Below are 10,878 nucleotides of genomic sequence, written 5' to 3' on the forward strand. Positions count from 1 at the left end.
AAATATCCTGGTTTTTGTGGGGCTAATACCGGGGAAACATGAAATATCCTGGTTTTTGTTGGGCTAATACCGGGGAAACATGAAATATCCTGGTTTTGTGGGGCTAATACCGGGGAAACATGAAATATCCTGGTTTTGTGGGACTAATACGGGGAAAACATGAAATATCCTGGTTTTTGTGGGACTAATACCGGGGAAACATGAACTAACCTGGTTTTTGTGGGGCTAATACCGGGGAAACATGAAATATCCTGGTTTGTGGGGCTAATACCGGGGAAACATGAAATATCCTGGTTTTGTGGGGCTAATACCGGGGAAACATGAAATATCCTGGTTTTTGTGGGACTAATACTGGGGAAACATGAAATATTCTGGTTTTTGTGGGACTAATACCGGGGAAATATGAACTATCCTGGTTTTTGTGGGACTAATACCGGGGAAACATGAAATATCCTGGTTTTTTTGGGACTAATACTGGGGAAACATGAAATATCCTGGTTTTGTGGGACTAATTCCAGGGAAACATAAAATATCCTGGTTTTGTGGGGCTAATACTGGGGAAACATGAAATATCCTGGTTTGTGGGGCTAATACCGGGGAAATATAAAATATCCTGGTTTCGTGGGGCTAATACCGGGGAAACATGAAATACCTGGTAACTGATAGTAACCCTAGACGTTTATCTTAACCCTATACAGGCTATGAGGGGGTTCGAAGCCCCTCTTAATTTTTTGCCCTCGCATTCTCATTTTTGACAACTTAAAATGTTTTAACTTTTAAGGAAAAGTACAAAAAGTTTTTATGCAAACATTATTTTTGATACAAGATTTGAATTAGGCCCGGTCAGTCGGTGTTAAAAATATAAAATGTTTTGATATTTGACATTGCTTTAAAACCTCCCTAGCAGAAGCACCCGAACTATTGAAGTTCAATGAGCTGGCCGTTATAAGGTTTAAATAGTGTTTTCAAAAAACTAATTTTGGGAATTAAACCTCAATTAAAAACCGAATATATAAAGGCTTAAATGGTCCTGTTGTGAATTGGTCATATGTATGACGGGTTATTTAAAATTACTTTAAAAATGTTTAGGTGAATCCGGATTTGGATCCGGGTTTCCGAACCTGTTTTCAAATATGCCTGGGTTCAGTGGATTCGGAACATCCAATCCTTCTCCTCCATCTTCTCCCTCTCCTTCTCCTTCTGCTCAACCTACTCTTGAGTCAGGATCAGGATCAAGGTACTAGAGCTCTGACCTCTGGTCCTCTCATCGAAAAGCTAACTTTATTATTTGAGCTACAGCTATTTTAAACTTAGATTTTTTGATCTAACAAAATGCATTGGGTCGCAAAGAATAGGGATTAGAAAATTAGAGTTTGTGGCAAAGACTCAATTCCTTTTAAAACTTCCTTATCATTTCAACTATTAAAGTAAGGTGTCTCGCTATTTTATAAGAGAAGCCCTTGAAAATCTTGACTTTTGGCATGTTTTTCTATTTTAATTTTTTCCCGATAAACTAAACAGTAGAAGAAGGTAAAATATTTCAAATTACTAGTACGACTTTGTGACCTTATAGCTTCTCTAGTTCTGATTAAGGTTACAGATTAGTGATTCAAAACACTTTGTTCTTCTCAATAGCTCTACAATAAATGATTAAAATTAAATATTTCAATGATACGAGCACTTCAGTTTATTTTAATGTGCTTTCTTTATAATATATTAATATGTAAAGGTATGAGAATACGCCCCGGAGGGATGGATACAGGGAGAGGGATGAAACCTACTCCAGAACTACTCAGCCCTCCATTAGAACACCAGACCCTCCTCCATACGAGTTTTATACCCAGCGACCTGTTGCAAAATATCCTCCTATTGTTGAAGAAGTTGAAACGAATTTGCCGAGTTTACTGCCGCCCCCTGAGACGTTTTCTCAGTTCAGCCTGGCTAATCAGGATAAATATAAGAAAGGACTTTATGAAAAAAAGCCAGAATCTCCTCAAAAAAATCCCTTTCAGGCTTTATTCAATCCTATCAGAGACATGTTTAAAAGGAAAAGGGTTGAAGAAAATATTGGAACCAAATCTAATTCTTTGCGAAGGTTTGAAGTTGAGCAAAACAGTCCTATATACTCTTTAACCCCAGCTCCTCTAAGGACCAGGATAAATGATGGTGCTTCTCATAGCTACCCCTCGAGACCCATGAATGATGGATTGATGGGATATAGAAATCCTGCACAGTCAAATCTTCCCAGTTTAAACTATCCTGCACCTTTACCACCACCCAGCAACTTTCCAGCCTTTAAAAAGACGACATCTAAACATTCCTTACACAGGTAATTAATTATAGGGTAACCCACAAGAGATGAGAGTCCGTCCTGAAACTTTCAAATTATTACGATCCCAAGGGTGGAACAAGTCTTCTGTTTTTATAAGAAGAAAAAGGATTACAGTTGCAGGGACTTAATAATTTATGTAAACAGACAGCATAAATTCTGTACAGTCGTCTCTGAAGTCTCATTACTTGTGGGTAATCCTGTATCTTTCTTTAAATATATTTTGTTTAGGTTTCCTAACGGATCAAGTTCTCCTGTTCATCACTTTAAATATATTTTGTTTACTATTGTTTTTGTTTGTTTAATTATCAGATTGTTCTAGTTGTTTTATTAATTAATCTATGATTCTAGATTTCAATGTTTCAATAGTTTTGGTCATTTGTCATTTTGGAGGAAGAAAAGGGGGGGGGGGTAAATTCGCCATTAGCTAAAATTTTCTAATCCCTAAAGCTTTGTAACCTCATTTAATATTGCAAACTTAGATTATTTGATCTGGCAGAATTCATAGTTTGAAATATCAAAGGTTTACAACATTGGGTTGCAAAGATGTAGGAATATCAAAATCAGAGTTTGCAGCAAAGACTCAATTCCTTTGTTCTACAAAGGCCGGTTGTGTGAGGTGGGGTGGATTAATGGACAAGGTTAGGGAAGGTAAGGTTGGCAAATATATAATTTCAAATTAGGACTTTTGAACAAAAAGATAAATATTATTAAATTCAGTGAATATTTTGAAATTGAGTCTCAAGAAAAAAACCCATATATTTTGTTGTTTTGATTAAGTTTGAATACTTGATTATTATATGTATGATTTTTCTAAAATTTTTGCACAAATTTGTGTTGATTTGAGTTAAATTGTGTTAATTTGTGTTAATTTGTGTTGTTTTAAGATAAGTTCAGTTAAGTTGTATAAATCTTTGCTATTTTGTGTTAAATTTTGTGTTGATTTAATTTAATTTGTGTTAATTTGTGTTTAGTTTTCTTAATTTGTGTTAATTTGTATTGATTTCAGTTATTTTGCGTTAATATGTGTTGATGTGTGTTGTATTTTGTTGAGCTGTATTTAATTAAGTTGTGTTAAGTTGTGTTAATTTTTGTCAATTGTTGTTATTTTGTGTTGATTTCAGTTACTTTGTGTAGATTTGTGTTATGCTATTTTTTATTTTAATTATTTTTTTATTTTAGTATAATGGGAGCAGATCGACCAAATGGCGGAGACCTCTACAGAGGAGGCGGATCTTTGTATAGAAGCAGCGGAGATATGCTAAGCCAAGGGGGCGGACGACCAGAGAGGCGTAGGAAGGGAAATAGGCGTTTTAACAATGGGAAAAGGTATTAATCATAGATTAATAAAAATACAGATAGAACACTATATGTCGTCTTTTAAAGATTTAGGGTTTTTTCGTTCACGATAACCCTGAGGCAGAGGCCCAAAGGATTTACATGAATATGCCGCGTTAAATTATAAGACAGAGAGAGAGAGCATTCCATCTGTATTGTTGGTAATCTATGGTATCAATAATATTAAACAATGTTAACTTATATTTTAAAGCTGAAATCTTGAAAGACAAGAAGAAGAATATTTTTAGACCTGGATTAAAGAATAAGTTTGACTCCAACCCCTTCTCCCAGTATAACGGGAATATCTATGAAAGGTAATGGTAAAGTATTTCATAAAAAAATGTAAATACAGCCTAAATTTTAATTAAGTCTGTTCTGAATGAAACCGATAACTCACCTATAATTGTAATGTAGTTGCAACCAGAGCTGGGAACTTTTGAATGGTGGATATCAGGATTAAGGCTTAATCCACTCTTTTTCTTAATCTCCAGATTAACATAATCTTGCAAGATTATCTTAAAAGTGTATGAAAAACGATAAAATTCAAATTAATATTTAATCATCTGAGAAACTGTTGCAGCCAATCAGAGAAAAGCGGGAAACCAATGAGAGAACAGAAATATTCTCATTGGAGAAAACAATTAACGGACATCCAAGGAGAGAGAAAAAGAGTGGATTAAGGACTAAAATGAAAAGTTTCCACAGTGGATATTCGGATCAAGAAGTCAGGATTAAAGTTTATCCATTCTAAAGTTTTCAGCTCAGATTTTGTTAACCATCAATATGTCAAACCTTGTCATTTTGATTTCAAGGGCATGTGGGCTGGGCATTATCAAAGGTTTATGACTTCTGAGCCGAAAACTTTTGAATGAGATATCCTTAATCCAGAGGCCTAATTTAAAGAATTGGAGACGTGGCTTAAATTTAAACCGCGGCTCAAATATGGTTGATTCCACTTATAAATTTATTCAATTTTTCAAGATTTAAGATCAATTGAAACCGGTTTTTGGCAGATTTAAGCCACGGCTCAAATTCATTAAATTTGGACAGTGATTACTTAATTTGAGTATCCAATAAACACATTTTTCAGTTCTTCTTAAACCGTTCTTTAGGATACTTATGTAGTGGAATACGACGAATGCGGGAAAGTTAGTAAATTATATTGACCAATGAGAGACTTGATCATAAATTCTTACCAATGATCGAACTCCATAAAAGTTTCAAGTTCTTGATTTCAAGTTTATGTCGGCCATATTGGAAATATGTGATCAAATGTAAATATACGAGAAATTTAATTTTTTAATTAAATTTGTGTTCGAGTTTTTTTCAACTGTAGAAGAGAATAAATCAATGAGGAAGTGAAGGCCTCCTTTCGTTTCTTAACATGGCACGCTGATTGGTTGAATTTTAAACTTCTTTCTCTGATATCGATTGCGTATTAACCTAATCTCTGGTTTAGTAAAACCAGAAGATCAAGCATTGATCTTGATATTCACCATTCTAAAGTTTTCATCTCAGGTTGCAAAGATATAAGTATCAGAAAATTAAAGTTCAAGGTAAGCAATCAGTTCCTTGGAAGAATTCCCAGCTAATTTTAAATCTGTATTTAGAGATCAGCTCTATTCTCCTTCAAATATTTACTCCGTAGAAGAATCCCTGGATGCAGTAGAAAATCAAGCAAACAATAAGGTAAATATTTTCTTTACTTAAACCAACAAAGGACCTGAGGTTGAAACCTGTGTAAGTTTTCAAGCTAATCTACAACATTTGATATTGATATCCACAGTGCCAACGTTTAAATTTGGTTGAAAAGGTCCCTTCATTTTAGATATTCCTTCCGGGTATAACCGTCGAACAGTGATCACCACATGGGAATTCAATCGAATTGCATACACATTTAATCGATTGTACCAGCCCGTCTAGTGAACCCAAACTGAAGTATTGGAGTAAAATTATTTGTTTAGGATCCCTCCGGAATAGGAATCGGAGTGTTCCAGGATGTTGGACTTGTCTCCGAATCTGGATTCCGTCCTATTCTTCCTTCAGATAATAATTCTCCAACCCTTGCCTTTAGTATCTATGATAACCCGGAGAAAGACGCTCTAATAGACACTGCTATGGATAGAATGGACTCATTTCAGGTCTGTAATTAATCAAAATAAATACCCTAAAAATAATGATAATAATAATGAAATAATTATAATAATATTGATAATGATTAAAATATTGATATTGATAATAATAATGATACTAATGATAATAATAAAAATAATATTTAACAATACTAATTTCATTAAGTAATTTTTAAAATTCTAAATTAATGCATTTGAAGGGCCTGGAGACTGAAGTAGGAGATAGAGGAAATATTGTTGTAAATATCCCAACCTCTGTTCTACCCTATACACCCAACCTATCAGATCAGGATCAATTAAATGATCGTTTTTACCCTGAAGACTATGCTGGTGATTATGACTACGACGAGATGGACGGAGACTACTCGGAAATAAATCCAGTTTATAGTCTTGATGGCTTGGTGCCGAACTTAAGATTTTCCCGCGACAGTTCTCCAGAACATGCGGGAACATTAACTGAACTAATTTTGGCGGGAAATTCAGGAGAAAACAAGATAGCGGAAAATTCAGCGGAGAGCACAATGCAGTTGACACACTTTAGATCGGAAACTGCAGATTTACCGTACATTCCTAAAACAGGAGTTCAAAGAAGTTTAATGGTAATACTTTTAAAGGTCACACACTGTCCTTTTTTATCCAAGCCACGCATTTAAGAGATATAACACTCTCCACTGAACCCCACTATTTAATCCTTTGGTCAAAGTACTGCTAATTACTGCAAGACACACCGAAAGCTTAGTTTAGAGTGATTAGATTCGCATCAAAAGATAAGAAATCTGGGGAAAAATTACTTTTTGTCTGTATTTAATGCTTTTATTAATCGATCAACAAAGACAACGATAAAATGTTTGTTTTTTTAGGTTGATGCTCCGATAAACAGTGTTTACCGAGTTCTTGATAAAACCACAGATGGCAAGATGGACGTTAGTGACATCAAGGAAGACGATTATGAAAATAATTCAGCGGATTTTCATTCATTTGAAACAATATATAATCCAGCTGCAGAAATCAAGGTTCTCTTTTAAAATATCAAAAGAATTTTGTAAATTCAAATGCTAATTTGCCAAAATCTAATTTTGCACAATATCCCTAGAATTAATATTTTGTTTTCACAACAATTCATTCATTTATTCTTAAAGGTGGGAAATGTTCAAGATGTTCTTGTAAAAACCAGTGATTTGGAGTCAGGAAAACCAGTTTTACTCAGGTAAACAACTTTTTAAATTTTGCGTAAAATTCTTCAAAAAATAATTATATATATGTTAAGTTAATAGTTTTAAGATAATAAAATATAGCTGTACACGTCACACCCCACCCCACCCCACTTGTACTTAGCTTGGGCTTTTTGTTTTGATGGTTTGTTAAGAAAAAATATTATAACTTTAATTTTACAATAATAAACAAGAAAAAAATTACTGTTTGCCATGAAGGATTACTTTTCAAACGTTAATATGAAAATCTTTTCAGCACAAAAGCTATAGAATAAAACTTTATTATTTTTGTTGCAAATTTTGATAAATGTAGAAAAAAACGAAAAAGGGCAAAGATAAAATATGTTTGTACAAAATATTCATAAATTTAATTTTAGAATTCTAGTTTGATAAAAACATATTATACATTGTTTAGTGTTGCGAGTTCGTTTTCTTACAGTGACAATAAAACTCCTCAGGTAAATTCCACTAGATAGTAGACACAAATAATAGTAAAAATGTATTATGAATTAGTTAAATTTCTACCTCAAAAATTCACTGCACTTACTGACACGTGCTATATATGTAAATGTGATTTAATGGTAGGAATTGAGATGATCAAATAACAATAAATCCTGTGCTTAGAGGGTTTTTTGTGAAACATTCGTGGATTTTTTATTTTAAAATATAATAACTTTTTGTTGGTAATGTGATTTTCTTTCGATCATCTTGGCTTTCAGTTTTCCAAACAAAAGATGCAACGGAGAGATATTAACTTTGGATTGTAATGTTTAGATAGCACCGCATGCGGTTGGATCAGTCAGTGCTCCCCAATATATTCTGGAAACATCTGGTGTGTAGTTTTATCTGAAAGGTTTTATGTTTTTTTGGAAAATGTTGGTTTGGAAGAAGGTCTTTTTATTACTTTTGTTTTATATCAAGAAATTTTTATTCATAAAGTTATTTAAAGAATAGGAGGAGAGGGGAGGGGGGACAAATTAATGATAATCTATCAAATATATATGAAAAAAAATTAAATAATTTTTCCTTATTATCGTAGGCCTAGATAATGGTGGGAATAGCTCGCCGAATACAGGTCAAAATGTTGTCTATGGAAAGGTTAGTTTTATATTTAAAAGTATTCTAATTAAATGATAAAGTACAGTGGTAGTCGTATTTATCAATACAATGAAGACGACATTCTTTTTCAATTTCCGATCTTTAAAACAGCAGAAACATTGAAACATTTATATAGAAAAAATTTTTAATCGTTTCTTGTAAACTTGTAATTTGAAAATTGATCAACGCATTAGCGATCAAAAGTCGTCTTCATCGTGTTGATATAATCGTCGACCACTGTATGTCATACAGTGATAATCAAAAACTCTGGAATAGTAAGTCGACTTTTAAACTCAATTTAACATAAGATACAGTAATTGTGCATTGTAAACAGACCCATTTTACTTAATAAGTGGTTTAATAACTTACTAGTAAAGCTTTTTGCCTTGTAAAAACATCAAATGCCCTTCAGAATTGCTTTGATGTCGTCTTACTATTCCACAGTTTTCTAGTTATCACTGTACAGATGCCCTTTTTCTCTTTACCAATTTGATGAGTAGAGAATGAAATTACTTTACAAGTAAATTGCGAAATCCAACTTAAAAAAATAACTTTAACCAAGGATGTAATGCAAGGAAAGATAATTGCGGTCGTGTATACTCTGCGTACATATTGAAACCAGTTCTCTTTGGGCGGAATTTGTAAACAAGAACAGATGCATAAGTGTTCATTTAGTATCCGAGGAGGTTTAATGCATTAAATTTTTTTAATTTTGATAATTCACATAATAGTTTCCTATGACCAGAATATTGCATTGATTTTTTTATGTGAAAAGATGGATCCCATGTCAGGCTGTAATATCCGTCTTGTGTTTACATTACCGTCCAAAGACAGTACACAGCAGTACAAAAGATGCGTACTCTTCTGAAATATTTTTCCTTGCATTACATCCTTGACTTGAACTATATAGCCTAGCAATATGTTTGTCTTCTTTCAACTCTTTAATAATTTTGTCATTAAGCGAAAAAAAAATTAAACTATATTTCATAAAAGAAAATGAAAACATTGATATATGTTTGAAGAAACCGTAAGCTGGAAAGAAATTTAAGAAAATGTTTTGTAAAAAAGATGAAAAGTCCAAAAAGCTTAATGTGTCGATTTTATGCATCTTTATTAACTTTATGAAAACTTTTCATTCACCTTCTTTTTATATACCGTCCTAATATTTTTGTGGGGCCTCACATGACTCCAGGGAATGTCTTTGGATGCTCAAAATTACAAAAACCAATTAAAAATATTCAGTTTTTCAAAATGAAAACATGATATCTAATTCATACTTGATCTGACAAACCTCTTATAAGGGCAATGCTTCAGATAAGGCTTTGGAAATCCCTTTTCAGTGTTTAATTTGTATTCCCTTTAAAGGAAGTGTCTGCAGCTAGACATGGAGTTGAGCTAAGAACATCTAATTAGTTTAATATAGAATTTTTGTTACAATTTTCGTCGTCGTTATTGAATAATTAATGTAAAACCGATTTTCAAAATTATCCCTTCAAATAAATAATGTATGAGAATTTTAAAGATTGAATTTGCGCTCTGCTTAACAAATATGCACCAAGAAAAAGTATGATATGCCTCAAATAAATCTTAACTCTCAGCTTAACTACCGTTTCTAGCCAGTCATGCTCCCTTTAAATGTGAACTATGTCCAGGGTGTTGACCAGCCCCATGGTCCTCTAAGCCTGCTGGAGGAGGTGGATGAACGAATAAAGGATAAACTGGATCTGCTTCACCAAACTAGCGGAGATACAAACATGGCTGATGTTGTCGAGGACTTCTGGACGGGCAGATAGATGGCAGATAAATGGCAGATAGATGGAAGATATATAGATAAAAAAAAACAATTTGAAATTTAGATTTGTTTAATTTTAGTGCAGCTTTTTTACAGGGTGTGCCGGAAAAATAGTCTATACTGGGACACCCTGTAGTTAGATTTTGTTTAAACTTAGTGCAGCTTTTTTCCAGGGTGTGCCGGAACACCCTGTATAATAAATTTTGTCGAGGTTCGTCTGAAACCAAATATTGGTAATGGTGATATTATAATGTGTGCAATATTATCTAAAGATTAAGTAACTCCAATTAAAAGCAGTATAAAAAAATCAGAATAATTGGTTTATTTTTGAAATTGAAAATATTCGTGATTCTTTCTTTTTATTACGAAACGTCGCAAAAAGAAATTTGCAAAACGAACTGATTTTTTTTTATATGAGCTTATACTGCTTTGGTAATAACATATTGACATTTTGAAAGATGAAAATAAATTTGCTTTTGGGGTTTGAAATGTATTTTCACATTATATAAAAAAAAAATAATTTCACTGCTTAATCTCAATAAANCACATTTTTAATTTGTATGCAATTTAAGTACAGTCTTATAAGCCGTAATAGTGTATACCTTTGAAATAACATGATTTGTTCTTTAACACTAATTTTTAGAACTTCCAAGAAAAGAGACAAAATTAGCATCTTCCTAAAACAAATGATGGTTGGAAAAGAAAAAATTACACATTTTTGGAGCTCTTAAGTTATTACTATTAGCCTTCTGATGGGCTCCTCATATGAAATTTAAGACTTCGGTGCCAAAACCAATAACATTGTTATCTTTATTATTGTTCGAAAAAGTCATGTTTTTAATAAGTTTGTATCTCCTAGAATAATAAATTTATTTGTTTACTGTACTCTTTTCTAGTTTTTTCTATTGTTTTATCCCTGTCCTGACTGGGCTATTTTTGTCCATTATATACGCCCCCCCCCCCCCTGGAAAAATTGGG

The 10,878-nt window shown here is 33.0% G+C and overlaps 1 protein-coding gene across 1 annotated transcript in view; it reads left to right on the top strand.

Moving 5' to 3' along the window:
• LOC111710680 (uncharacterized) overlaps nt 1-10,437 on the top strand; it is a 54,900-nt gene extending 44,463 nt beyond the window's left edge. The window contains exons 34-46 of the mRNA XM_023484800.1: nt 1,090-1,237; nt 1,730-2,329; nt 3,512-3,658; nt 3,916-3,981; nt 5,278-5,356; nt 5,632-5,808; nt 6,000-6,398; nt 6,660-6,812; nt 6,939-7,006; nt 7,426-7,468; nt 7,785-7,842; nt 8,050-8,108; nt 9,761-10,437. Coding sequence (XP_023340568.1) covers nt 1,090-1,237; nt 1,730-2,329; nt 3,512-3,658; nt 3,916-3,981; nt 5,278-5,356; nt 5,632-5,808; nt 6,000-6,398; nt 6,660-6,812; nt 6,939-7,006; nt 7,426-7,468; nt 7,785-7,842; nt 8,050-8,108; nt 9,761-9,901 — 2,138 coding nt within the window. The 3' untranslated portion in view covers nt 9,902-10,437. The remainder of the gene's footprint in view (nt 1-1,089; nt 1,238-1,729; nt 2,330-3,511; nt 3,659-3,915; nt 3,982-5,277; nt 5,357-5,631; nt 5,809-5,999; nt 6,399-6,659; nt 6,813-6,938; nt 7,007-7,425; nt 7,469-7,784; nt 7,843-8,049; nt 8,109-9,760) is intronic.
• Nucleotides 10,438-10,878: the final 441 nt, after the last annotated feature.

The sequence above is a fragment of the Eurytemora carolleeae genome, unplaced genomic scaffold (assembly GCF_000591075.1).
Source record: "Eurytemora carolleeae unplaced genomic scaffold, Eaff_2.0 scaffold1086, whole genome shotgun sequence".
NCBI classification, from domain to species: Eukaryota; Metazoa; Arthropoda; class Copepoda; order Calanoida; family Temoridae; genus Eurytemora; species Eurytemora carolleeae.